This window comes from Artibeus jamaicensis, unplaced genomic scaffold (assembly GCF_021234435.1).
Source record: "Artibeus jamaicensis isolate MK-2021 breed Jamaican fruit bat unplaced genomic scaffold, CSHL_Jam_final scaffold_847, whole genome shotgun sequence".
Lineage (NCBI taxonomy): Eukaryota > Metazoa > Chordata > Mammalia > Chiroptera > Phyllostomidae > Artibeus > Artibeus jamaicensis.
The window spans coordinates 24,241,639-24,268,598 of record NW_026522057.1 but is presented as its reverse complement, the minus strand read 5'-3'; the positions used below and the strand labels follow the sequence as shown (position 1 = coordinate 24,268,598).

The following is a 26,960-nucleotide window of genomic DNA, read 5'->3' as shown; positions in this document are numbered from 1 at the left end:
TCCTATGTCTTGCAGGAGCTTCTGCTTATAGCTGTGAGGACAAACAGAGGCACCTGGAGGGGACTGCCTGGGTCTGAAGATGGCAGATGAGAGGGGACGCAGTTGGTGGGGGTGTGGTGCTATGAGGAGAGCTTGGACAGGATGCACAGGAACTTTCCTGGCAGCCTGAGGGCCGGGGTCTTCCTCAGACCGCAGCCTTATGCTGCTGGACCCCTGCTAGGGTTCAGTGGCCTCCCGGTGCAGGGGCTTGGACGAAGTGGCTAGTTTTCACCGGAGGCATTGTTCCTGGCCCCTCACCCTGAGCTGGGCTTTGCAGGTGCCTGGCACTTCCTGGCGTTGACTCGTTTGCAGAATCCCTTATTTTACTTGTCTTTTCTGGTAGAAAACTGCATGTGGTCAGAGGCTGTGTGTGTCCCTGCCACTGCGTGACCAGTGCCAGGCCAGGGGGTAAAGAGTTAACAGCCACCGAATGAATGAATGAGTGAGCAGTCCGCGCCAGGTAAGGAGCATCTAGCAAAGAGGCATTTAGGCAGGACAACTTGGGGACATGAGGGAGGAAGGCAAACCCAGATGACCCTGGGGGCCTGTCACACTCTCCCTGGGACCTGGGGGACAGATTGAGGATGTCTCGGGGATGTGCGGTGGTGGCTCGAGGGGTGTGGGCGCTGCGGGTGGTTATGTTCCGCCTGGACGGGCTGGGCTGCTCCGTGCTGGGAGTCGGAGTGAAGACCGGAGGTCACCTATCATCCCCCCACCCCTCCTGCTATCACACTTGGTTCTCCCACCAGCAGCCAGGCTCTTTGGAAGATTGGGGCTGAGCGACAGAGCGAGCTCTTCGAGGGAACTCATCACGTGACAGACTGGCCTCCACGGGGAGCCAATCCTCAGGAACTTGAATAACCCCCACGGGACTCTGTCTCCTCCCGCGAGAGGCAGGTGGTGGGCAAGGACAAGCGAAGGCCATTTCTTCCTACCATCCCTGGGATTTAAGCCCTTTTGGCAGGGGAAGCCTGCCCAAGTAATTAATGGAAGTAATTAGGGGTCAGATGGTCACAAATGGAAATCACTCAGTACCCAGTCACAGATGCCAAGGCTGGCCGTGCGGAGGAGAGGAGGTTGCAGGGCTGGGGGGAGGGGGAGGACTCAGAGAGGAGGGAGGGTGGCTTCCACCGCCTAACAGGGCGTAGCTGTTCCATGGGGCTTGTTCTCCGGGTTCGCAGACCAAAGGTGAGGTGCAAAGTCTGGCTGGGGGTTTGTGTCCGCGCTCAGCAGCCTGCGCTACGGCTGAGGGGGAGCTTCTGAGCTGCAGCAAAGATGGGGGGCTGCTAAGGAAAGAAATGCCAGAGGTGGTTCCTGACACCACAGCAGCCCTGATCTCAGAACTGTGCCCCCTGCAAGATGAAGAGGCATTTTCCTTTAATGCAGTCATTGCATCTTATAAATCCCTCCTTGGTTGCATTCTTCTCATTTTATGTGTGGCTTTCAAGTCCTGGGAAAGGGTAGAAAAATTTTCACCCAGCCATTCATCCATCTATCTATCCACCCACTCACCCACTCACTAATCACTACCCACCCACCATCCATTCACTCACATACCCATCCATCCACCCACCTCATTCATCCACCGCACAATATTTATCGGGCTCCTGCCAAGCCCACGGCAGATCCGGGCTGTGGGGATGCAGGAGAAACAAGCCAAGCATGGACCTCACTCTGGTGGTTGCCATCTGCAGAGCAAACAGGACCCGGGCAGGCCAACAGGACCCAGGAAGCCCACACAGCCATGAAGGAATGCGATGGGGTGACGGTGCATTAGAGGGTGACGGATGAGGGTCTCTTTAGCGGGGACGGGCAGGGCGGACCTCTTTGAGAAGGTGACCTTTGAGCTGAGACCTGAATGACAAGAAGAAGCAAAGAGGGAGGGGAAAAGCATTCCAGGCGGAGGGAACGGCCAGGACAAGGGCCCTCTCTGGGGAACTGTAGGGGTGCCGAGGGGCTGAAGGCGTGAGCAGTGGGGACAGGGACCGGAGCAGGACCACTCACGTCAGCATCCCATAGCCTAAGACGCAGCCCCGGGTGAGCGGCACACCCAGCTCCGCTATGCTCCTAACACTCCGAAAGGGAGCGCTGAGGAACTCTGTTAGAGCATTTTGTTACTCCGGTATTGTAGTACTCAGGTTATACTACTCGAGAATATTCTGTTAGAGCCATTTCGGTGGTGGTGGGTCATCTGCAATTCACTGGCGTGGACCTCGGCTGGGACCCTGCCTCGCCTCCTTGGACTTCCTTCCCCAAGGGAGGGAGACCCCGTGGTGCGGCCCTCTCTCCAATGGGCAAGGTGTGTGTTCCTCTGTTCCTGTGACAACTGAGGGTGGTGACAAGTGAGTGTGTGAGAGTTAAGGGCTCCTGTCTGCCAGGCTTGGTCAAGGGTTGTCATTTAGTGATGGTGGCCCGCAGGCCCTGAGTTCATGGAGCTTACGGTCTAGAGGGTGTTTCTGGGGACAGAGGATTCCTTGGGGATACCGGGGATGGAGGAGGTGTCCGTGGTACCAGCTCAGAGCCCCACAGTGGGGATGTCCCACCCCTGCCTTTGTCACCTTCCCAGGTAGCTCCGGAGGGTGTGGGGAGCTCACAGCTCCCCACCCAACCCCCGCCCCTCCCACCACTGCCTGGCCATTCAAGTGGGAAGGATCAGAGCTGCTAAGAAGCCCCCTTCTCTTCCTGTCCCACTTGAGCCGGATCATGGCGGTTGCCATGGCTGCAGGAAGGGACAGCCCTGCCCCAGGGAAGCTATTTGCTGGCATTGATAAACCTGGACAGCAGGAAATCTGACAAAAGGGAGGTTTTGGCTTTCGGGGAACTGGGGAATCTCAGGAGGTGTGGCACTGAGCCCCGCCTGGGGACTAGTCTGACTCCACAGGGCGGGTGCTGTCCCTGTTTCCATTGGAAACACAGTGTCCCTGTGGGGCGAGTGAGGGCTGACAGGAAGGTCACCTGTGAGGACCCCTCCAGGACTGGCGGTTTGGAATTCAAAACCCGGCGGGATGGTTGGGGGTGTAGGGAGCCCAAGAGCCCCAGCAGGGTGAGTGGAGGCCACGCTGTCCCGGGCAGGGGTGGACCCTCAGCAGACACGATGGCCGCTCGGTGGACGCCAGTTCGAACTGGGTTTTAAGCCTGAGAGAGACTCCACCCCCAGAAGCACGTGGGACTCTGATCAACGCTGCTTTGAACTGTACGGGCTCACGTATATGCGGACTTTTTTCTCAATAAATGAAAAACGTCGGCCCTCCCTGTCCCCACGTTCTGGATCCGTGGATGCAACCAACCTCAAAACTGGACCAAAACACAATACTTAGTTATAAACAGATTTTTGACTGTGTGGGAATCAGCATCCCTAACCCTGTGTTGTTCAGGGGTCCCCTGTACTTAGTGTCTGTGGATTGGGGGGTGTGGGCTTGGGATTCACAGCCAGGCAGGTGGGGTCCAGCAGGACCACGTCACTTGAGTACTTGTTCATGTGGCTCCACTGTCTTCCTGGCCAGTGGCCTCCCCCAGGACATGTGGGTTCCACGTGTAAGAGCGGCCTTGACGTTTGTGCAGACTTGCGGGCTCCACAGTGGGTCCAAGAGGCCGGCAGCGGCAGGTCTGGGGGCTGATCACCAGGTGGTAAAGATGAGAACTGAGCTCCTGGTGACACGCCGGAAGTCTTCAGACTGCTGGCTCCTGACTCGTTTTTCTGGGCATTCCAGCTCGGATTCTACTCTTCTTAGAGACCAAGCTCTTCTGCGCACGTAGGAACGAATGCACCACCACTGGGCTTCCAAAGGAAGAGGGACAGGACCACGTGGGGGGGGGTGGTCCCTTCCCTCATTTCATTGCCAAGAAGTCAGAGCTATTCTGCTCACAAAGGAGGGCTCGAAGCTCCAGGAGGGTCCAGGGCATGGCCAAGGGCACTCAGCTAGGAGGACAGAGTGGACACCTCATTGCAGGGCTGACCACCCCTCCGCACCCCCAGGCTCCTTTTGATGTTGGTTACTGTGGGGTTGCTTTCCTCACGGTCAGAGGCTTGAATGGGGATGGAGGGTCTGTACTGAGTGGTAAACCCTGAAAGAACGGTTCTTGGAAAACCAGCTCCCAGCTCGGGTTCCAATGGGACATCAGTGAGCAAATGAGTTCACGGCTAAGGGACCTGAATATGAGTGTGAGGTTGTACCATAAAAACATGTATTTTCCCAAGGCCAAAATATAATAACCTCACACCTCAAAAAGGCATGTTTTCAAAAAATGGATTACATTTGTAAATAGCAGACAACAGTGTTCACACTCACAAAAAATTTTATGTGGAAAAACAATGTAAAGTTTGGCTGTGTGTTTATTGGCCTGGAGTCTTAAAAAATAAAGCTACCTTGTTGGCTGCAGACCAATGAAACCCACAGGGGTCTGCTTGGGGGGGGGTTACTGTACTGGGTACCAGCAGACCACTTTGCAAATAATAAATTAGTTTCACTCTGGAGGGCACTAGAAGCCACTAAAAATGAGTTCATGGCCAAAGTCCAGGGCTGACGGCTGGCTCTGTTGGTGGGGAGGGGAGATGTTAGAGACCTAGAGCCTTGATATGTTCCAGGGCCCAGTTAAATTTAATAGAGTTGGAAACACCCCCGGCCCCAGCCACTGGCTGCACCTAGAACTCATTCCTGTAACGTTGGTCATGTAAAACTGTAAGGACCCTGGGTGGGTGAGGAGGAGGATGAAGAGAAGGAAGAAGAAGGGGAGGAGGAGGAGAACAGGGAAGCAGGGATGCTCCACCCAAAACCCTTCTCCATCGCTGGTGGAAGCGACCTGTGTGAGCATGTTTTCCAGCCTCTCTGTATAAGGGCCCGTTCTGACCAGCCCCACAGGGCGGAAGTGGTGCCTAGTCCCAGGACCACCGCCAGGGTGTGTGGCTGCCCTTTGGTCCCTGCTGGGTACACAGGCCCTTCTGGAGAGCCAGGACAGAGTACAAATACCCTCCATACACCCATAGCTAAACATTCACAAGTCACAAATGAAGATAAAGTGTTAAAAAAAATGTTGTATTCAGCTACCTTGACAAAAATACCTTGTTGATGAATGGCAAGACCAGGGCTAAATGACATTCTTGAATCTCCCGGAATCTGGCCAGTGGGCCGAGCCGTCTGACACCTGCCCCTTTTCTTCCCCAGCCCTGGTTCCCCCTGTGTGGACACCCCACGTCTCACATCCAAACCCTGCTCACGTCCCCCAGCAATATCTACTGCCTGGCCACTCAGTCCCCTCTGGTGGAGCGATGATGGGAAGACAGGCTCACTCCCAAGTTTGGAGACAATTGAGCTGGAAATTCTGAAATCCTGAGTGCCCCACGAATGGTCTGGAAGAGAGCAATGATTCGGGGTGCCCTTGGCCTCACAGATTCTTCACCCCAGGGGGGAAGAGCAGAGTTGGAGGAGAGCCAGGGCGGGGACCCCTTGCCCAGGTTCAAGGGTTGCACTGGCGCCACCCAACTGGCGCCACAGTGAGACAAATTCGTTTGTGATGCTGTTGCAGTCTTTGGTCCTTAGATCTTAAGGAGAGTGAGACCGTGAGACAAGATATTTTGGTGGTTTTGATTCTCTCGATGGGGTCCAAGATGATGGATTTGACGCTCAAAATAACTCTTTCTGAGTGTGCCTACCCAGCGCAGGCTGCTTTTCCTAGAGCCCAGAGCACAGCCCCAAGAAAGGTGCCGCTCCACACTGCCCCTGCTGGCCATAGAAGGGAATGCAGCTGGATGGAGCCGCTGTGCAGCGGTCAAACACCAGCGGCCAAGGCGTCCCTCCACCTTCTCTGAGCCTTGGGGTCCTCGTCTGTAAGATCGGGACGATGGCAGCACTCGCCAGGAGTTGTGAGGATGCCCAGATGGAGTTCATGTCTGTAGTGTTTCTAGTATGGTGCCTGGAACTCATTTGTCTGCTCTTTCAGCCCCCGTTATCTTGTCGAACCACGACTGTGTGCCAGGCACTGCTTGAAACACCGAGACACAAACCACGCAGTTCCTGCCCTGGGGCAGCTCATGTTCAGGTCCAGATATACAGACGATAAACGAAGAAATGGGATAATTTCACATCACGGTACATGTCGTGTGGGAAATAACATGGATTGCTGCGACAAGAGTGATTCGGAGGGGGTGACATCTGAGACCCAAATGACACGTGTGCAGATCCGAGGGCCATGTCTGCTACATGGGAGGCCCTATACTGCTGTAGAGCATGGTCATTTCCATGGTCAATAATAATAATAATAATAATAATGACTGGAGACCCCACTGCAAGTCAGGGAGCCCCGAACCATCGCTTGTTGTCTGTGCCCTGTCACGTCTCCAGGGGCCCGTCCCCACTGAGCTGTGGCTCCCGGTCAGCGAACCCCGCAGATGTCCCGCCTGTCCCCAGCACCCCTAGTATTTCACGGGAGGTCTACATCGGGCAGTAACTGTTTCCGCGGGCTGTGTTGTAAAGCTCGTCCTCTTCCTCAGCATCGTGTTCATTCCTAGGGTGCAGCTGGCCGCAGTGACGGTCGGTCGGTGCTCAGGAAGCCCCAGGTTGCCCCTCCCCTTGTCACTCACTCATTCAGGAAGTGACTGCTGGCCCCTATGCCCTGCAGAGTCCACACTCACGGACCAGAAGGAGCCCCTTGATGCAGATAAGGAAGAAAATGGTCTCATTATGAGGGAATGCATTCACCAGAACCTGTTGTAACAGGGTCTCCTGCTATTTCCACAGTTCCAGACACCCTCCTGTTAGGATCCTGGAAGAAACACAGTGTGGCTTTGCTGGGGGCCCTACTGGGTCCTGAGAGGCTGCTCCTGGGGGTAGGGGATGGAGACTGCGATGACAGGCAGCATTCCAGCCCCACACAAGTCTCGGCTGCTGCTCGTCTGTGGCTGGGCTGGCACTAGACTGTTTTGTGTCTCAGATGCTTAGCCTGGGAACGCTTGGTCCTCCCTGTCATCTTTCATCTTCCCTCCAGGGGGCGCCATGTCAGTGGGGTTCCCTTCTCTCCAGGTCTGAAAACCTTCTCCGGGAACCTTCTCTCATAACAAGGTGTAAATAATGGCTGAAACCTTTAGACTGAAACTCGAGTACCACCTGGGGGCTCAGGATGACCAACTGCAGTTTGCCTACATGGTTTCCTCAATGGAAGCATGACCTGCACTCAAGGCGGAGCCTTCTACGGAAGTGGTCATTCAGGCGCTGAAGTTGCCATGGAGTCCGGGAAGAGGCTGCCTGCTTCTCCATCTGTCCGGTGGGAGGAGAAAGCCGCTTGGAGCCTGGGGTCTCCTCCCCTGGAGCCAAGCATGCTGGAGGCTTGAGGGCGTTTCCAAGAATCTCCTCCAGTGTCAGGGGTGGGGAAGAAGACCAGAGAGAGTGGAAGAAGGGAGGGAGGCAGGCAAGGGGGTGAGAGAGGAAGGAGGCAGGGTTCAGCTCCAAGGCACCCAATCAAAGCTCTTCCCCAGTGGGATGGCTCATTTCTTGCCTCAGCTTGACTGGGCCGAATGGTGGCCAGGTATGCATTGTTCCGGTGTGTCTGTGAGGGTCCTTCTGGAGGAGGTCAAGGTTAGAATCTGTGGACTGTGTGAGGCAGACAGTCCTCCACGCTCTGCCTGACTGCCTCACCGGGGTCTTCTTCCGCCCTCCAACTCTGAACTGCACACAGTGGTCAAGCCTCTGGACCCAACTGGAGCCAGACCACCGGCTTTTCTCAGCCCTCAGGGTGGCCAACTTCAGATCACGGCACTTCTCAGTTTCTGAAAGCATGTAAGCAAACTCCTTACAGCTGCTCGAGATGGATGGATAGATGGATGGATGGATGGATGGATGGATGGATGGATGGATGGATGGATAGATTACACATCTCCTCCTTTGGTTTTGTTTCTCTGGTGAGCCCTAATATATCCAACTCCCCACTTTATTTGTTTACTTATTTATTTATAGAGAGCAAGGGGGGAGGGAGACAGAGAAAGAGAGAGCATTTTTGTTCCGCTTATTGATGCATTCATTGGTTGATTCTTGCATGTGCCCTGACCGGGGATCAAACTTGCAACCTTAGTGTGTCAGGATGACTCTCTAACCAACTGAGCTACTCTGGCCAGGGCCCAGCCACCCACTCTTGAATGCCTTCTACCAGTCACTCTGTCACAAGACCTCCTTTATGCCCTTCAAGGGGCTCATCACCACTTGTAATAGGAGGCCCACACGAGCAGGGGCCTGTGTTTCTAATTCGATGCCTGGTGCCTAGCAAACCCTCAGTAATTCTTTGTGGGAGCAAAGGTGGAAAGGCGAGATGGAGGCAGACACAGATGCAGGAGGAGTGTATTACGAGGAACAATGGAGAAGCAACGCTCGACAGTATCCCTGGAGTTCCCCCTGAGCCCCTCCCCTGAGCGCCGGACCCAGCAAGAGCCGGAGCTGCTGCCCGAGGGTTTGCCCTTTGCTGGATCACATTAACCCACTGCGACCTGGAAGGACATTCTTTCATCATCGTCCGTGAACAGCATGCTGCCTTCCGACCCTGGAAAACAGTGCCTGTCACAGCCTGAGCTCCAAAAAATTGTCACACACACCCAAGGGCCAGGGATGGAGAGTTTTCAGAGGCCAAGCCCCAGTTCGTTTGTTTTGTTGTATTTTGCCATTTTGTTGCTCCTGCCTTCTGGAAGTGCAGCCACCAGGAAGGTTTTAGTGGAAGCCCTAGGACGGGGCCAGCACAGAGAATGGCCAAGTCTTATTTGGCTGAGAAGGGACTTGGGGGGCCGAGTATGGGGACAAGGAAGGGAAACACTTTCAGAGGGAAGAGCAACTCTGAGCAGAGGCCCTGACGACCGAACGAAACAGCCGTCCTTCCTCTTTGGATTGCTGCCTCTACGGGTAAGGATCAGGGTTTGAGTTCTGCAGACCGAAGTTTTCCTGACCCGCTCACCAAAACGTAACAACAAACACCCTGTGGCTAGTTCTCAGCTCTCTCCTCGGTGCCTCTTAGCCAATCGTGGGAGAGGGACCTGAAACCCAATCCCCACTCTCCGAGCTGCTGCCTCTCGGGAGGAAGGAGGTGCGGCATGGTCTCCCGGGCCAGGTCAGGGAAACGGACGACTTGAAATCATCTTTGTGGTCAAGAGCTGCTGGTCTCACATCCCCTAGGTTCGTTGTCAGCCAGCAGCGAGGAAGCCGGACTGGGTCATGTCCCACACGCACACCTCAAGCCGAGAGGCAGCCTCTCCTCCAGGAATCTGTCCTGAGCGCCTGGCTCCACGGGCTCTAGACTCGGAGCTCAGAGGTCCCGCCCGGTGTGAGGCACTGAACAAGTGCCGCTCTGTGCTCCGTGCACTGGTGGTGGTCGTTTTCCTTTTTGCCATTTCCCTCTCTCCTCAAAGGGGAGCCACCACCGTGGGTTCCTGAAAGTGAAGGGTGGGAGGGGTGGCTCAGTCGTCCTCGTCCTCGTCTTCCTCCTCGGCGTCTTTGTTGGGGGTGCACCTCTGGAAACACTGCACCACGGTGGCCAGGAAGAAGCTGGAGATGATGGCGGCAATGGACACCGCCACGCCGGAGAAGATGATGATGAACAGGTCTGTGAGTGAGAGGCTGAACTTGCACTCGCTGAAGCTGGCCTCCGACAGCTCTTGGAGGGACACCCTCCTGTTCTCCAAGGGCAGGGAGCACTGGATCTCATCGAGGCCTGGAAGGAGGCGGCAGAACGAGAGACAGGTTTAGGCTGCAACCCGGGTTTGCCTACAACCGGGCAAGGGAGTGCTTGCAAAGTGCAAAGCGGAAGCAGACCCCAGAACCAAAAAGGGGGTGGGGTGGGGGAAGGTGATTGGAATGGAATTTAAGCTTTTTTAAAAGCCTCAGAACCACCACCAGGGGAGACAGCAGAATGTGTCGGGTTTCCTTGGCCTCTTCTAAGACGTGGTACTCGGGGTGCTGATGGAAAGGCAGCAAAACCTGCTTAGGGTTGAGGACCTCTCTAACCCAGACCTGGTACCACTCAGCCTCCGGGAGGGTGGGCGGGGCAGATGCTACAGGATGGGGGCTGTGTTCGAGTTTGCTACCAAGCACAGTCTACACACCCCAACTGACACACGATATGAACTGTATACAAAGTCAAGTTGCTGCCATGATTTTACAGACTTCAGATATAAAAAGAACGCATGATAGTAAAATGCACAAAGAACTCACATCTTCTGCTTCTTATCTGGAAGAAGAGAGAAATGCAGAATGGTAGTGACTCACACTCATATTGCACTTACTAAGGGCAAACACTAATCTAAGTGCTACATACATTAACTCTCAATTCGCACAGCCGCCTTCCGAGGTAAGTACTGTCATTATGTCAGCTCAGCTCTGGATGAGAAAACTGCAGCTTGGAGAGTTTGTATCGTTTGTCTTCGGAAGCCCAGCTTCTCCAAGACCTGAGGACGCCGTTCTGACGTTGAGCACGACTGCTTGCAGTCTCTGCTTACCTGCGGCTTCCTTTCAGTTCTCAGGAAAACCTTAGCTGCTCTTTTTATTGCTTCCTGGTTTCAAAAAGCTGGCCCTCAACCCATGGCCAGCATCATCCGAAAGTCAAGAGGATTTCTGTGCGCGGCGCTAATTCGCTTGTTTCTGTCCTGCAAAGAGCAGCCCTGCTGACTGCATGGGCAAACCCGAAACCACCCTTTGGGTCTTTATTTGAATATATTTCCTTCTCCAGAAAGAGAAGAAGAAGGAGGAGTGGTTGGGCTTTGTCCTTTCTTCTGCCCTGGCCCATTTTTTGGTATGTCAATAGCCAACCCATGATGCTCTCCTTCCCATGGGAACCATTGCCTAGCAACCAGACTCTTGGTCCCTCCTCTCCCAGAATCAGTGCCTACTTTCTATACCCAAGGGATTTGCTGGACCACAGCTCTGCAAGTTTGTCCAGCTTTCACTTGATTATGTTTCACGGCTGTTTCTTTTTCTTGAAGATGCCAAACTCTAGTTTACTTCTTTTGAGTGTTGTAAATGCATTTGAACAGCCCTAGCTGGTGTGGCTCGGTGGATTGAGTGCTGGCCTGTGAATCAAAGGGTGGTCGGTTCGATTACCCGTCTAGGGCACTGGGTCGTGGACCAAGTCGGCAGTGGGGGACACGTGAGAGGCAACCACACATTGAAGTTTCTCTCCCCCTCTTTTCTCTCCCTTCCCCTCTCCAAAAATAAATAAATAGCTTCCCCAGGCAGCTGCTGCAGGTGGTGGAGGGGCAGGTCCTGGTGCTCAATGGCCGAGGCCATCTCCTGGGCTGCCTGGTGGCCATCGTGGCCAAGCAGGTGCTGCTGGGCCTGAAGGTGGTAGTGGTGCACTTGGAGGGCATCAACGTTTCTGGCAGCTCCTACAGAAACAAGCTGAAGTACCTGGCCTTCCTCTGTAAATGGATGAACGACAACCCATTGCATGGCCCTTGCCACTTTCGAGCCCCCAGCCGCATCTTTTGGCCGACCGTGCGGGGCATGCTGCCCCACAAGACCAAGCAAGGCCAGGCCGCCTTGGACCACCTCAAGGTGTTTGATAGGATCCTGCCGCCCCATGACAAGAAAGAGCAAATGGTGGTCCCTGCGGCCCTCAAGGTGGTGCATCTGAAGCCCACATGGAAGTTTGCCTACCTGGGGTGCCCGGCCCATGAGGTCAGCTGGAAGTACCAGGCAGTGACGGCCACTCTGGAGGAGAGGAAGGAGGCCAAGATCCATCACCGGAAGAAAAAGCAGCTCATGAGGCTACGGAAACGGGCCGAAAAGAATGTGGGGAAGAAAACTGACAGATACATAGAGGTCCTCAAGACCCACGGACTCCTAGTCTGAGCCCAACAAAACTGACTGTTAATTCCTCATGCTTGGTCTGGCCTGCCCCTCCTCCGTGGCCGCCCTAGGATGTGGGGGACCCCCAGGGACTGTGGTTCCGGGGCCACGGGCGCCCTGGGCCTTAGAAGGCTGGGAACCCAGAAGGGGCCTTAGTTACTGCTGTTTACGAAACGCCTTTTAAAAAGCAGATGTGGCTCTAAAAGCTGTACAGGGTGATTTCCCGGTGACCCACTTGTTCACGGGAGTTTTGGGAAACGAACCCTTGGAACAGCTAGTTTTCGTTCAGTAGTTACAGATGAGCTGGAAAACTCTTCAACTTCCCGCAGGGTCAGACACCATGCCCTGCAGCCGGTAGGATCTGAGCGAGCTCGGGGACAGGATGAACTTGGTGTTGGCTGAGGGCACTCAGAGGTGCACAGACCAGGAGGCCGGCCTCAGAGTCACAGGCCTCGCCTCTGCACGTTCCTGTGCCTTGTGATCACACGTGAGTAAGTCATTTTTAAATAAACAAACAAACAAATAAATCAATCCTTAAAAAAATAAATGCATTTGAACAGAACAGGAGAGCTTTAAGACATCATTATATTGGGATTTCCTTTTGGACACTTTTTTCTTCAGTGGAAAAGTATAAAAATTGCCCTGGCTGGTGTGGCTCGATAGATTGAGTACCAGCCTATGAACAGAAAGGTCGCTCGTTTGATTCTCCGTCAGGGCACATATGCCTGGGTTGTGGGCCCAGTCCCCAGTTGGGGGCATGTAAGAGGCAACTTGATCAATATATCTCTCGCACACTGACTGATGTTTCTCTCCTTTTCTTTCTCCCTCCCTTTTCCTCTGTCTAAAAATAAATAAATAAAATCTTTTCTAAAAAGTGAAAAAAATCAATTGACCTGCCTTAACACCCACTCGTCTGCAGCCAAAGATGCTATGAAAATAAATAATACAGACACCAGTGAGTGGTATGAACACAGGCATTTCTAAAGCCAAGGTGGTATTTGCTGTCTCCAAAGCCGTAAGAGGTCATTACTACCTAGAGAAACGTTGTTGAAAGTCCTTCTTCAACGCGGAGAACAAGCACAGCAAAACAACCCCGGTTACAGAGCCAGCCCCGGCCGCTCAAGTCACTTCTGATTTCCACAATGTTCTTTGTGCCCTCGGATTAGGTTTGGCATTTTTACAAAGTGCCACCTTTAGGAAATGTCACCTCACATTTCTCTGTGGCTCGAAATGACAGGCTGGTTTGAACACTGCCACACGCCACCCCCCTCCGGAGCGGGAGACTCTGGAACCTGCCCGGTGGTGCCGGTGTGATGAGATACACTGACATGATGGGTTTTCAGGGCTCACGAAGGGCGGGCCGGGAATACGGGGAGTCGGACAGGGAGTCAGCTGGGCCTGCAGAGGGGGCAGGGCACCGGGCGTTCTAAAGGCACCTTCAAGGCCCACCGCAGAGCTCAGGAGTTGGGGTGACCTGACTTTGGGGTTCTCTCTTCTCTCCTGCAAAATCTTACTTCAGACCAGGGTAGCTCAGCCTCAGCACAACTGACGGTTGTGGTGGGATAACCCTTTGATGGGGGGCCGTCCTGTGCACTGAATCACATTTATCATGACCCCTGTGCTCCACCCACGAGAGGCCAGGAGAGAGCAGGTCCCCTCCCATTGTGACAACCAAAAATGTTTACAGACAGTGCCCCAGTGCCAAGGAGGGGGCTGGGGAAAGAGGCAGAGTCCCTCAGTGCTCTGGACTTTTGCAGGCCCGGCTACTCTTAACTATTATCCAGTCATTTAGTTATTGAACAGCTTTCTTTGCTTCATGCATTAAACAGAATGGGTGAGGCTTCATGCCAGATACAAAAAAAAAGAGGAAGAAAGGTAGGAAGGGAGGCAGAGAGGGAGGGGAAAAAAGAACAGAGAGACTTACGTCGAATAGGAGGGCATCAGGATACAGACCCAAATAATGATCTCGTGAGAGGTCCACAGACAGCCCAGGGGGGAGGGGCGGGGGGGGAGGGGGGCGCCCTCCGAGACCCTCCTGCCCGATTGGGAATGTTCTGTCTCCTTCTCTGACCCCGGTCAGAGGCTGAGTTCAGGTTAGCGAACAAAAGCAGATACTTATATGGCATCTTGCATGTGCCGGCCGCTGTTCTCAGGGCTTCACATGCACCAGCGTATTTCAGCGATTTTCACCCAATGTGCCGCAAAGATTTTTAAAACAGGCAACACCCGACTGTTTAGTCAGGGGCACTGACCTCTCTCCCCTGAGAGGGTCAAATAAGAAAAGTGACAATAGCCAACACAACAATAGTTGTCCGGTCGGAATGAATGAAAATCATACCTATTTTCCTTTTGTCAGATTGTCAAGGTAGATATTTTTGATGTGTCACAGAATTTTAAAAATTAATTTGCGTGTGCCACGAGATGAAAAAGGTTGAGAATTGCTGGTCTACTTAATCCTCAGGCCCATTTAATGAGGAGTCTATAGTGCGATCGCCCCCGTTTTATAGATGATTGAACTGAGATGTCAAATGACTTCTCCAGGAAGTGGCTGAGCCGAGACTGACCCCAGCCACCCCAGCTTCCCACCGAGTCACTGGGGTGGGCAGGGCAGGGAGACCCAGGGCTGCACCAGCCCTGCCTGGGGCCTCAGAACAGTTCCCTCCCCGAAGAGTGTCTTTTAGAAGGATGCCCTTGAACTCTCCAGCACCTGGAAAGCTCAAGGTGCATCACAGCCTCTGGGAGCCGGGCTCCTGGACACTCCGAGGTGCAGACCTGGAAGGGCAGCCTTGCAAGCAGAGCTCAGGTGGGACATTAGACACCCACCATCATCTTATACGAGAGAACATTTGTACACCATTAAAGCTAAGGAGGGCAAGGTCACATTCAACAGGGATCGATACATTTGATTTTAAGGAAAACACACCACAACGCCCTCATGTTCTCATTTTGCAAAGGACGAAAGGGCTGCTGGTCCCAGGCCGCGTCTGGGCAGCGCCGTCCGATTCTGAAGTGGACGAAGGGCCTGGGCCTTGCTTCTTCATTCCTCAAGACTACGGCTCCGTAAACTGCAAGTCCCCTGCCTTGGCCCTCCCACAGGTTTGTGTCAATAAAGTCTTATTGGAACACACCAGGCCCCTTGGTTTACATGTCATCTAGGGCTGCTTTTGTGCTAGGAGCAGGTCCGAGTAATTGCAAGAGATCACAAGACTCGCAAGGCCTGAAAGCGAACAATGACAACCCTGGTTTGCAGGGTGGGAAACGGAACAGCTCCGTCATATACTTACAGTCATGCAGGTAAAAAACAGGGGGACCGGGGCTTGGAGCCAGGCAGTCCGACGCCACAGCCTGTGCTCTTAGCCATTTCCTGCCCCTATTGCCTTAAAGCTATGGTGCTGGCGGGGGGGTCCTCAGACCCAGTGGTCACGTTACCCCAAAGCTGCGCAAGGAACCTGTAAACCCAGTTCCGAGCCCCTGCTCCCTCCGAGGGTGGCCCAGGCCCAGAGTACTCAGCAGAAATAATATAAAAGGTCATCCAAAAGGATGGGTGTTGTGTTAGTTTCTCGGGGCCATTGTGACAAATGACCACAGACTGGGTGGCTTGCAGCCCACCTGTTCTCTCCCAGTCCTGAGAACCAGGAGTCTGGAGCCAGAGCCTCGGCGAGGCCCGCTCCCTCTGCGCCTGCTGGGGGCGCCACTTTCTCGGCCGCTGCGGACTCTCGGTGGCCCCAGCTCTCTGGCTCCTGCAGCATCGCTCTGATCCCTGCCTCTGTCCTCCCAACTTCCCTCTGTCTCTGTCTGTCACTGCTCCTGCTTAAGGGCACCTGTCACTGGATTTAAGGCTCACCCGAAATCCAGGACAACCTCACCTCGCAATCCTTAATTATATCTGCAAACACTCTTCTTCCAAATAAAGTCACAGCCACAGGTTCTGGGGTTTGGGGGTGTGCATGTCTTTCTGGCATATGCAGTCCAACCCACGACAGGTGTCCTACATGTATCAGTCACTTGCTCGCCTTTGGCTCGTCCCCTTGCACCTCTCCTCATTTGGAGGCTTCTCCCAGGTTTATTTTGAGTAATCACCTCTCACCCCTTGGGTATGTTTTGCTGTGCCTTTCTGAACACGCACAACCCTTCCCCAGTCAAGGGCTCAGTACGTGTCTCACACTGGGCCAGAGTCCCCCCATCCCGGTATACTGCATCTTGAGTGGATGGACCGAAAAGATGGCCGGGGCCCACTCAGGCCCACAGCCCCACCCCTGAGGTCTGCTTTCTAGACCCCAGAGCTGCCTCGTTCTTTCCTGAGCCTGCATCCCCAGCCTTCTCTTCAATGTGCGAGTGACCTGACGTCCCTCTAGTAAGTCCCTTCCTTGCTCACATTAGCCAGAGATGGCTGCTGCTGTTTATTCTCAAAGGCCCAACCCAAGGAGTGCAGGCAAACAGAGTTCGAGGATGGGCGGGACACCTGTCTTGTCAGCCTCTGTGGGCAGCCACAAATCACCCTACTCTGCCAGCTGTCCTCTGAAGCCACGTGCTGGGGAGCTCCAGGGTCCTAAGAGAGTGGGAAGGAGTTAGTACGGCTCTCCCCCTCTCCCAGGGAGGGGACTCAGGCGACACACATGCTGGTGGGAAGTCAAGTTCCTTCCTTCTGTCCTGTTATAGGTCTTCCTTCAGCTCACCCCTCCCTTCACCAAAGCAAAGTGGGTTCTAGCTCATTCTGGCCCGGCCAGACGGGCCCACTGCTCCAGGCCTTCAGAGTTACCTATTCCTTCTCCGCCAGGGCACATGCGGGAGAGACAGGCCACCTGCCTGGTGCCGAGTGGCTCTGTGGCCTGCCTGCTGCCACCCCTCCAGGCTCTGTCCCCTTGACTGATGACTTCTCCCCAGCCGCTGACACCTGAGCTGGAGAGAGGGAAGAGCTGCCGTTCTCCCGAAATAGCTGAGGACACAGCGGAAGGCAGATTGGGATTAATCTCTCGTCGCTTGATAATGCACAGGCCTGCGGCCAAGGATTTCTCAGGGCCTTTCCCCTGGTCTGGCCTCCGGGGAGCTGCCCAGCCTGGCTCAACAACAGGCTCTCCTGAGCACTCTTTGTTGTTAAAAAAAAAAAAAGTCTTTGTTTTCCTAATTCCACCTAGTTTGCATTCAAAGCCTGCGTACACATTAAATCAACAGAAGTAAAATGGAGGTAAAAGGACTCATGAATACGTGCCTGACACACATACCAGGGTAGATTTTCCCGTGTGGACATAAATGCTCCGAGTGGAAATATACTCTGCTCCTCTGCGGCCAGCCAGGCCCGGGACATCTTTCTGTAGGACTGATAAAATTATCAAACATCCGCTGGGATGGCTGCAGGGTGTGTTACCGAGTAGATGAGCGTGGCTCGCCCAATTCCGGGGTGTGTGCAGCCTTTCCTTACAATAGGCACAGCTGCTAGGAGCAGACGCCTGCACGTTCCTAATGATTTCCCAACACGTTCCCACAAGGTGAAGACTGTGTGAGGGAGTCCCCGAACTCACGCCAACAATGGCTTTTTGTCACTCTCTGTCTTTGCCAGTCTGGTAAGTCGTAAAATGGCAATATTGTCGTTGGTTGGTTGGTTGGTTTATTTATTCCTCACCTGAGGACATGCTTATTGATGTTAGAGGGGTAGGGGATTTTAGAGAGAGAGGAGAGAGCCATCGATGTAAGAGAGAAACATGGATTGGTTGCCTCTCTCACGCTCCCCAACTGAGGACCAAACCTGTAACCTAGGCTTGTGTCCTGACCGGGAATCGAGTCTGCCACCTTTCAGTTCATAGGACAATGCTCCAACCAAGTGAGCCTCGCCAGCCAGGGCCACGTCGTTGATTTAATTTGCATCTCTCCGATGGCCAGCAGAGCTGGATGTGGTACCATGTGTGCTCATTGGCTATTTGGGTTATTTTACTGTGAACTGCCTGCCCAAGACACCTCAGAGCTTCTAAGTCTCCCCAAGGTGTGAGAAGGCCCCAGTGACTAGGCATGTTGGTGACTGATGCCTTGAGTGGCTGATCCTCACCCAAGTCACTGCTAGGGCTACAACTCCGGGAAGGGGGGTCCCCCTCCCACACCCTGAAGGAAGGACCAACATAAAGCTTCTCCAGGGACCACTGGGCCTGGGTCCCACTGCCCTCGGCCAGAGCCCCCCACTGCCTTCCCGCCCGTCCTGTAGCCCCTGGAGTGAGAACTGGGCTCTCTGTTGACTACCAGCACCTCGGAGAGGTCATGGGTGCCATGTTACAGCCCCTGCTGCAAAGGAAGACTGCCCAGGGGGGCATCTGAGGCGTGTAGGGCTTCCTCTGCTTCTGGGGGCCGGGGACACCAGCTCTACTGTCCCACAGTGCTGACCTTCGTTCCCCACCATCATCTGCATTAAATGCCGGCTGCCACAGCAGGCACACCCCCAGCCGCCCTCCCTGTCTCAGCCGGCAGGTACTTCTCCTGGTGAAGTCATCAGCTGATTTCTACTGGGGGAGCCTGTCACCAGCAGCATCAGGTCAAGGGCTCCCTCGTGGTCCTGGCTCTTCAGAACCTGTCTGTAGAAGGGCCGCACAGACAGGGTCACAGCAGGTGAGCCCATCCTGCTCCCAGGACTGTGACTTGTGCCTGCTGTCCCCCGGTCCAGCCCAGCTCCCACCCCCGAAGCTTAGGACACCAACATCAGCCTCAAGCCAAGCATGGAAAATGAACTGAACCGTGACGCAGAGTTCCCGACCTGTCCTCCCCGGTAGAGAATGAGCAGAGATGATCCCTGACGTTTTTATCCTCTGGGTGGCAGGCGTGTGTTTTCCATTAACCCCACCAATGTCACCATCCGGGGCAGCATCTCAATCGTCACTGCCGTGGCTATTCCAGCGCCTCCCCAGTGTCCACCACCTCTCTCCACCCTGATGCACTCCTCCCCCATATCCATCACCTCCTCCGCCGCCATCTCTGTCACGTTGCCATTTCTACCACCACCACTGCCCCCCTCAGTCATCAATAACAGACGTTGGCTCTGAGACGTTGGGCCCAGGCCGAGTGCTGGGGATACCAACTCATGTCAATTAGTGTTGGCGATCTGGTTAGAGAGAATCTTCTGGTGCAGCCAGTGTGAGGATATCAGAGACTGGCCCCGTGCGTCCGGTGCCTCCCACAGATCTCAGCGATGGCACTCCGAGCTGCCTCTGGGTGCTCAGAGACCCCGCTGTGGCTCCCTCCCCGAACCTGCCCTTCCGAGCACCAGAGCCCCAGGTTAATCTCTGGCCACGTACTCACTGGTCAGCTGGGAGAAGCACCAGGGACGCCCTGGGAGTGAGAAGGGGCGTGTGTGTTCCTGGGTCCCCTCCGACCACAGGGTTGGTGAAGACGACACATCCCACGGGAAGCAGCGTTACTTATTGGGACGGCTGTTTACCAGGAGCTGCCATAAGCGGAGCACCACGACCGTCTCACTTAATCCTCGTTCTCAACCAGAGGACAAGGATTTCGCCAGTCACTGAGCATTCGGGGATGTCTGGGGTCGTCACTACCGGTGGGATGCTGCCGAACCTTCCAAGGGGCACGGAGTGGCCTCCAAGGCAGAGAGAGCGCCGGTCCACAATGTCAGGGTGCGGGGGTTAGAGGCCCTGCTGGAAGGTGATTAGTTTTCTATTCTCATTACATTTTAAAAATAAATCGTAGTAAAATAAAATACCATAAGAAATGGAGCATAAACTTTACCATCTTTGTCCTTTTTAAGTGTGCAGTTCAGTGGCATTAAGAACGTTCACTCTCTGGCCCTGGCTGGTGTGGCCCAGTGAACAGAGTGCCGGCCCGAGAACCAAAGGGTCGCCAGTTTGATTCCCGGTCAGGGCACATGCCTGGGTTGAAGGCTGGGTCCCCAGTAGGGGGCGTGCAAGAGGCAACCACACATTGATGTTTCTCTTCCTCTCTTACTCCCTCCCTTCCCCTCTCTCTAAAAGTAAATAAATAGAATCTTTTTTAAAAATAACATTCACATCGTCACGCGACCATCGCCACTGCCCACCTCCAGGACAATCTCCCCTTATAAAACTGAAACCTGGTCCTCATTAAGCCCTAACTCCCCACGTCTGCCCTCCCAGCCCCGGCAGCCCCCATTCTGTTTCCTGCCGCTGTGAACTGGGCGGCTTCAGAGCCCCTCAGACGAGCGGAATTGTACGGAGCTTGTCCTTCCGAAAAGCTGAATAGCTGCTTTTGCTCAGCACGGTTCCCTCAAGGTCCATCCAGGTTGCAGCCCGTATCAGCATTCCCTTCCTTTTAAGGCTAAATGCTACTTCACTGTGTGGATGGACCACATTCTGCTCATCAATCCCCCACCACGGACACTTGGGCTGCTTCCCCCTCTGGCCGTGGAACACGGTGCACAAATGCAGGGCAGTTTTCAGATGCAGAGACTTGCCCGAAGTCACACAGCTCCTCTGAGGGGGTCTTGATGGCAAGGCAGGCCTGCCAACAAAGCCCACCCCTCTCCATGACACCACGGTGCCCTCAGGACTCACAGGGCTCCCTGAGGTGTCCGTCATCTTGGAACTTCGCCTGACCGCTCCGCAGCGGACAATTTCGTCCGAGCCATGGGACTAGGCTTGGTGTCCCCCCACCTCCGCTCAGCAACACCAGCTTCCCTCTCGCCTCTGGACCCCGTTCATCCTTCCCCGTCACACGGGAGGCCGCCTCTCTCGGGGGCTCCCTGGTGGTCCCTCTGTTCCCCGAGGCTGCGGATGCCCAAACTGTACTGCTTGTGACCATCACCCTAAGACATTTCCCTGGGAGAGCTGGCTCTTCCCCTTCACCCTGTAAGGTTTTCTCTATGACTCCAAACAATTCTAAAATAATTCACCCACAAAATAAACAATTCTGATTTTCCCGGGAAGTCAGAAACAGGGTGTTTTTCCCCCCCGTTTGCTGTTTTTGTTATATTTCTGGTTCTCCTGGCAGGGGAACAAGGGCAGACACGCGATCCTGGGCTCAGACACCTTCTCCTAGAGGTTTTCAGGGGTCCTGGCATTGTGGCAACTGCGGTCACTGCAGCCAGACCTAGGGGTTCTTGGGAAGTGACCTCAGCCTGAGACAATTGCTGGGAGGTGTCGTTAGGAACAACCCGTGTGGGTAAAGAGGACACCCGGGTCACCTGGCCCTCTACTTTCACAGGTGGGGCAACTGGCCTGACAGGAAGAATGTCTCCTCATCCAGACATGTCCCCACGCTAATCCCCAGAATGGGGGGGGGTGTCACTTTATATGGCAAAAGGGACTTTGCAGATGTGATTAAGCTGAGCATCTTTAGATGAGGCGCTCATCCCGACTTGCCCTGGGGGCCCAAGGAAATCTCAAGGGTCCTTGTAAGAGGGAGACAGGCGGGTCAGCGTCAGAGAGGAGCAGTGTCCATGGCAACGGAGGCCGGAGCGATGCAGGGCCCGAGGCCCCAAGCAGGTGTGCGCTGCACTAGGAAACAGAGGGAGGGGGCGGAGGCCACACCTGCCCATTGTGTCAGGCCACACACAGAAGCAAAACAAGAAATAAAAAATTGTATGCCGTTCTGGAAAAGGCCAAACTATAGAGACAGCGGGAAGGTTAGTGTTTACCAGGGAGGGGTTCCGGGGGGGTAGGGTGGGAGGTGAGGGGAAGGGAGAGGCGGGGCACAGGACATTTTTGGGGCCGTGAAATTATTCTGTGCAATCCCGGGACGGTGATACACGACAGTATCCGTTGGTCAAAACCCACAGAACATATGTCGCAAAGAGTGAACATAATATAAACTCAGGGCTTTAGTTAAATGTATCAATACTGGCTCATCCACTGTAACCGAGGGGCCATGATAATGTAAGATGGCAATAATAATAGGGGGTCCTTGGGGGAGCAGCATGGAGGGGAGATACCAGAACTCTGAACTCTCTGCTTGATTTTCCATAAACCTAACACTTCTCTAAAAAATGAAGTCTGCTCATTGTGAATGAAATAAAATCACCATCAGCACTTAGATGCATATCCGTCCAGTCATTTTTCTACGGGACTCACCTCTGTCTCCTGGCCGCTGGGGCTCCGGCCTCTGCCTCCCGCCTGATGGAGGCCATCAAGGTACCGCCAGCCCGAAGGTGGCACGGCCTTCCAAGGTTCTGGGACAGCAGGAACTGGCTGGCTGAAAGGGCTTAACCCTTCAGGTAACGCGGTCACCTGGCAAGCGGTCACCTTCGGCTAACAGTGGTACTGGCCTCCCCAGAACAAATCCCCAGCTGGGTGTTTGGGGCTGTCCTGGATGGGCAGGAAGCTAGGCTCACTGTCCCCTGTTATCCAGCAGTAAGGTCACCCTCTGAGTGACAGGATGAACGTGACATTTCCAGAAAGAGCCAGGGTCGGGGACGGAACAGCAGGACCTGGGAGCAGGCTCTCTGGGAGCAAACAGGGCAGAGCCTCAGGTCGTGTGTGCGGTACCCTCTCCTCCGGAACGCCAGGCCACCGCGCCTGCCTGTAAACGCCGACACTTGGCCCTGGACACAAGCCATTGGGAGAAAGGTGACACCCGGGGACTCAACTCCAATTAAGAGACAAATTAAAAATGCAGTCGCCTGGGGCACAGGGGACTTGTACAGACCTGTCAAAGGCAGGGGTGAGACCTCAGTCAACCTCTGCCAGGAACAAGAATCTCTGGGGTATAATTGCAACATGGCCACTCAGCTGGTGGCCGAACGTGGGACGCTAATCACAGCAAGAGGGGGATGCTGTCGCCAGTCAGACATTTACCAGGAGTGCTGTGCAGAACTGGACAGGTGTGGGCACAGAGGTCCTCTCTGTCTGACAGCGGGCCCCCCGTCTGGGGTGGGACGGGGCAAAATGCATCCAGAGGTTTAAAATACACAGAAATGTTCACCCTGAGCTTCCCCGTCAGAAAACCCACCCCGAGGGAACCGGCAGGGGCTTCCGGCAGCTTCACATGTGTGATGGTGCTCAGTTTAGTGTTGTTTGTGGACAAAACATAAAAGGCAACACCTCCATGTCCATCAACAGGAGACAGGTCCGATGGATCAGTGGATACAAGGACCTGAAACCGGGCCATTGAAAGTTAAATTTTTAAAGAACTGCAGAGACAGGGAACTCCACAGCTCCATAACAGACACCAGATCAGCAGTAAGAGGTACAATGTAGCATCAATTTCTTCAAAAACATATACGTGCACAAGAATAAAACCTAATTAAACATGAAAACTCTTCAATACTGGTGGGATTCTGGGTCGTTTTCTTTCTTTTTCTTTTTAGTTTTCCTTTCTTTGTGAGATTTTCCTACAGTTCCCAAGGCTGTGCGGAACCTGTTATTCTATACCCAGGAGCATAAAACTGCTTTTGTTTTTTAAAGTGAGAAAGATTTGCGCATTTGGGAGAGAAACCAGAGTATTGCTTTCGTTTTTAAAGAAAAAGAAACAGGGTCACCTGGAGTCACCGGGAGAAAGGGCTCATGTGACCTCCAGACAGGCGTTAGCATTTGTCCCTCTGCCTGAACTGCTGTTTATTTTGTCAGCGTGACAATGAGTCCCACTCCTCAGACCAAACCAGGCTCTCAAGCCTCTGCCGTCAGAAAAGGGAAGTGTGGGTAGAAGGAGCCCGGGCAGGGACCCCCAGGGAGCTGTGAGTCAGAGCCTGGCAGGCAGGTGGGGTGAGCGATGTCACTGGTGAGCACCCTGGGAGGTTCCCAGCCAGTAGGAGAAACGGCATTTTACATTCATACCACTCTTTCCTCTCCCCTGCTTTATCTGGTTTTAATCCTGAAAATCACCAGGTCAGATGATTACACGGCATTCCACGTCCCAGTTTCACAAGGAGGAAGACAAGACTCAGGAAAAAGTTAAGCGACCCACCCAGAGTCACCCAGTTTTAAGGCAGGACGAAAGCCTGTGTCTTGAGACTCCAAATCAAGGGCCCTGTTGAGACCTCAGAGGCCAGCAAAATACTTCCGAGATGAGAAAAGAGAGGCTGGCAGGAGAGGTGGCCTGTTCAAGGTCACAGCTGAACTGAGGCTGAAACCCACAGACCCTGACCTTGTAACACCTAGCCCGCCCCCACCCCCGTGCATGACACTGAAAGCCAATTATTTTAGCCCAGAGGACAGTGGGGGGTGGTGATGCCAATGCCACTGAGAAGCAGGGGCAGGAGCCATCAACCAGGGCACACCCCTATCCCGCAGCTTTCACTGGGACATGCCTGTCTCCAGGGCAGCTCCTGGTGGGGAAGGTCTGGGGAGCCAGGCTGCTGAGTGAAAGCAAAGTCCGAAGCTGGGGGACTCTGCACCTTGCAGGTCAGGTCTCTGGAGGACTTGTTCACGTGTGAGAGCAGCCTGCCTGGGCTTACAGTACAGTGGAGGGTCCCGCGTCTGCTGGGGAGTGATCAGCCCTGCCTGGGGCATGTGCTTAGTAGCCAAGGAGGGAACGAAGGAGCGAGCACAGGAATCCAGGGCAGAGAGGAGCAGCATCCTGGATTCTCAGAACACGGAAAAGAGGATGCACAAAAGCTAACCCCCCACCTCCATCACCTTTTATAACCTGTGCCACACAGCTCTGGGTTCTCTTCTGCCGAAGCCTTGGGGACAAGCTGCATGCTGGCCAGTGGAAGGCTGGGACCCCCGTGGGTAAGGACGTTCTGCCTGCTCCCAATCTGGGGCTCGTCCCTAAAGGAAGCTGAGGTCCGCCCCTTCTCAGAACGGCCTTCCTGGAACCCCCTTAACTGCCATGTCCCTGTGTTCCCTTCTGCAGGTGGATTTGCAGGTCTGTGTCACCACCAGAAAAGTACCCAGGGAAGCCAAGGATGCACCATCCCACGTTTTTGTTCAGCAGTTTCACTTCTGGGCTGAAAAGCCACGGAACCACAAACCTTCATTGCCACCACCTGCTCTCAGCGAGCTGCCCTGACTCCCCACCAGAAACATCCTCACCCCTTCTGGGCATGTTGGGGGCCGAGAAATTGGCGCCTGCTGGGCCTCTGGAGGCCCTTGGAGAGTTCTCAGAACTGCCCTGCTGAGTCTGCAGTTTGGGGCGGAGAGAACGGGGCTAAACTCTTTCCTATGTGGAGTGAATTCCACTCACAAGGGGTTGTTCGATAACCTCCACCCACCAGTACTGGGACACAGAGGCCCACGAGATGATTTTGGTCACGGGTGTCAGAAAAATGGCCGATTCTTAACTTTGGAAAGTGAGTTGTTGGAAAAACTGGGGGAAGGGTACAGCATCGGGACCCAGAAACCCTGGAGAATCCGGGTGTGTCCCCCCCCCCCCCCCCAGCAGAGTCCCAGGAGAAGTTAGGGAAGGCTGGGATCGTGCACGCCCAGGGACCAACGAGCATCCAGGGCCGGCGCTCGTGAGCACCCGGACCTCTTCCAGGATCCACCCGAGCCCCCGGGCTCCTGGGCTGCGTGGCCTGTTGCTGTCCCTCCCGCGCTCGGCCGCACTGGCTCACCTCTGGGCAGCTTGGCCGGGTTCTCCTGGATCCAGGTGAAGAGGTGGGCAAAGTCACAGTCGCAGAGCCACGGGTTCCCGTCCAGGCGCAGGGTGCGCAGCGCCGGCAGCGCGGCCAGGGCGGCCACGCTGAGGCCGCGCAGGTCGTTGTCGTTGAGCTCCAGCACTTGCAGCGACTCCAGGGTCTCGAAGGCGGCCTCGTGCACGCCCGCCAGGCGATTGTTGGCCAGGCTCAGTCTGACCAGCCTCCCGGCCGAGCGGAAGGCGCCGGCGCCCAGCTGGGTCAGGTTGTTGTAGCTGAGGTCAAGGAAGGCGAGCTTGGCCGAGCCGCTAAAAGTGCCCTCCTCCAGCGAGCGCAGCGAGTTGTTCCTGAAGTCCAGGTAGACCAAGTCGCCGTAGAAGATGAAGAAGTCCTCGGGGATGCTCTGGATGCGGTTGCCGGCCACCAGCAGCTTGCGCACGTCCAGAGGGAAGGGGTCCGGCACGCTGGGCAGCCCGCGGTCTCGGCAGTCCACCGTGTGCGGGTCGGTGCAGGCGCAGCCCGCGGGGCACGCGCGCCCTGGCTGGAGCAGCAGCAGGAGGCTGCAGAGTCCGAGCGCGGCGGCGGCGCCCGCGGGGGCGCCGGGGGCGGTGCAGGGGCGCATGGCGGGGGATCCGCGCCAGCAGCGGAGACGCAGGCGCGGCTCTTGGGACGAGCCCGGGAGCGGGGCTGCGCGCAGGGCCCGGCGGCCCGACGCTGGGAGACTGAGGGCGGTCGAGGCGGAAAAGGCGTGCGCCCGGGCGCGCGGGGGCGACGGAGCGTAGCGCGGGAGGACTGGGGGAGCCCGAGGCGGAGGGTACGGAGCGGGGAGAGCCGGAGAGGGAGGGGCGAGGGACTCAGGAAGGATGGACCAGGACGGGAAATTAACGTGCTGTTAAATCCCAGGGGAGTGACGCGAGCCGCAAGCGCGGCCAAGTGGCGGTGGACAAACGCGGCCCCGACCCAATAGCTCTCCACCGGGACCGGATCAAAGATCTGCCCTGTGCACTCGGCCAGGAGCTCTCGACGACTCAGTTCGGTTACTGAGCGTCCCCCCTCCCCCGAACCCTGGCAATTTCTAGGGCGCCGCGCCCGGTGCCCACCCCACCCCCTCACCCCCCAGCCAGGAGCAAAAGCACGCTCCTCGTGCGCCACCCCCCTTGCCAAAGGGAGCGCAGCCCGGGTCACTGGCTCTGCGCCCAAGGTAATCCCCGTAAACTCCCGGGGCCCGCGCCCCGGGCTGTCCAGCGGGTTGGTCAGGGCGCCGGCGGGTTTCGGGTAACTCCGGGGTGGCTGGTCTTCCTCCCTCTCTCCCCCAGCCCCACCCGCATCTCAGTGAGGCAGGCGAGGTCAGCGAGGCCAGCGACTACCAGGGCGCCCGCTGTGGCCCCGAGGACGGCCGGGGCCAGTCAGCACTTTCCGTGTTGGCCTGGAGCTTGTCAGGACCTGGCAGCCGCAGGCAAGAATCTGCTGCTGGTGTAGGGAGGCCCAGCCGGCGGGCATGGTGGCCTGGAGTCCCGAGGCCTGGGTTCTACGTTGGGTGGCCTCAGTACCAGCGCCTTTGCTCCTCTAGGCCTCCTGCGCCTGATCTGTGAAATGGGAAAAAGTAATTTGTACGTCATCGGCTGTGG

The 26,960-nt window shown here is 55.4% G+C and overlaps 2 protein-coding genes across 2 annotated transcripts; one reads left to right on the top strand and one right to left on the bottom strand.

The window, feature by feature from the left end:
- Nucleotides 1-5,051: 5,051 nt before the first annotated feature.
- On the bottom strand, nucleotides 5,052-26,377 carry LRRC38 (leucine rich repeat containing 38). The gene is made up of 2 exons (XM_037165745.2): nucleotides 25,312-26,377; nucleotides 5,052-9,720 (listed from the first exon to the last, which is right to left on the bottom strand). Exons 1-2 carry the CDS (start codon nucleotides 25,952-25,954, stop codon nucleotides 9,467-9,469), a joined length of 897 nt encoding a protein of 298 aa, XP_037021640.1. The 5' UTR covers nucleotides 25,955-26,377; the 3' UTR covers nucleotides 5,052-9,466.
- On the top strand, nucleotides 10,587-11,855 carry LOC119064158 (60S ribosomal protein L13a-like). Its single transcript, XM_053660668.1, has 2 exons — nucleotides 10,587-10,621; nucleotides 11,228-11,855. The coding sequence occupies exons 1-2, from the start codon at nucleotides 10,587-10,589 to the stop codon at nucleotides 11,853-11,855; spliced, it is 663 nt and encodes a 220-aa protein (XP_053516643.1).
- Nucleotides 26,378-26,960: the final 583 nt, after the last annotated feature.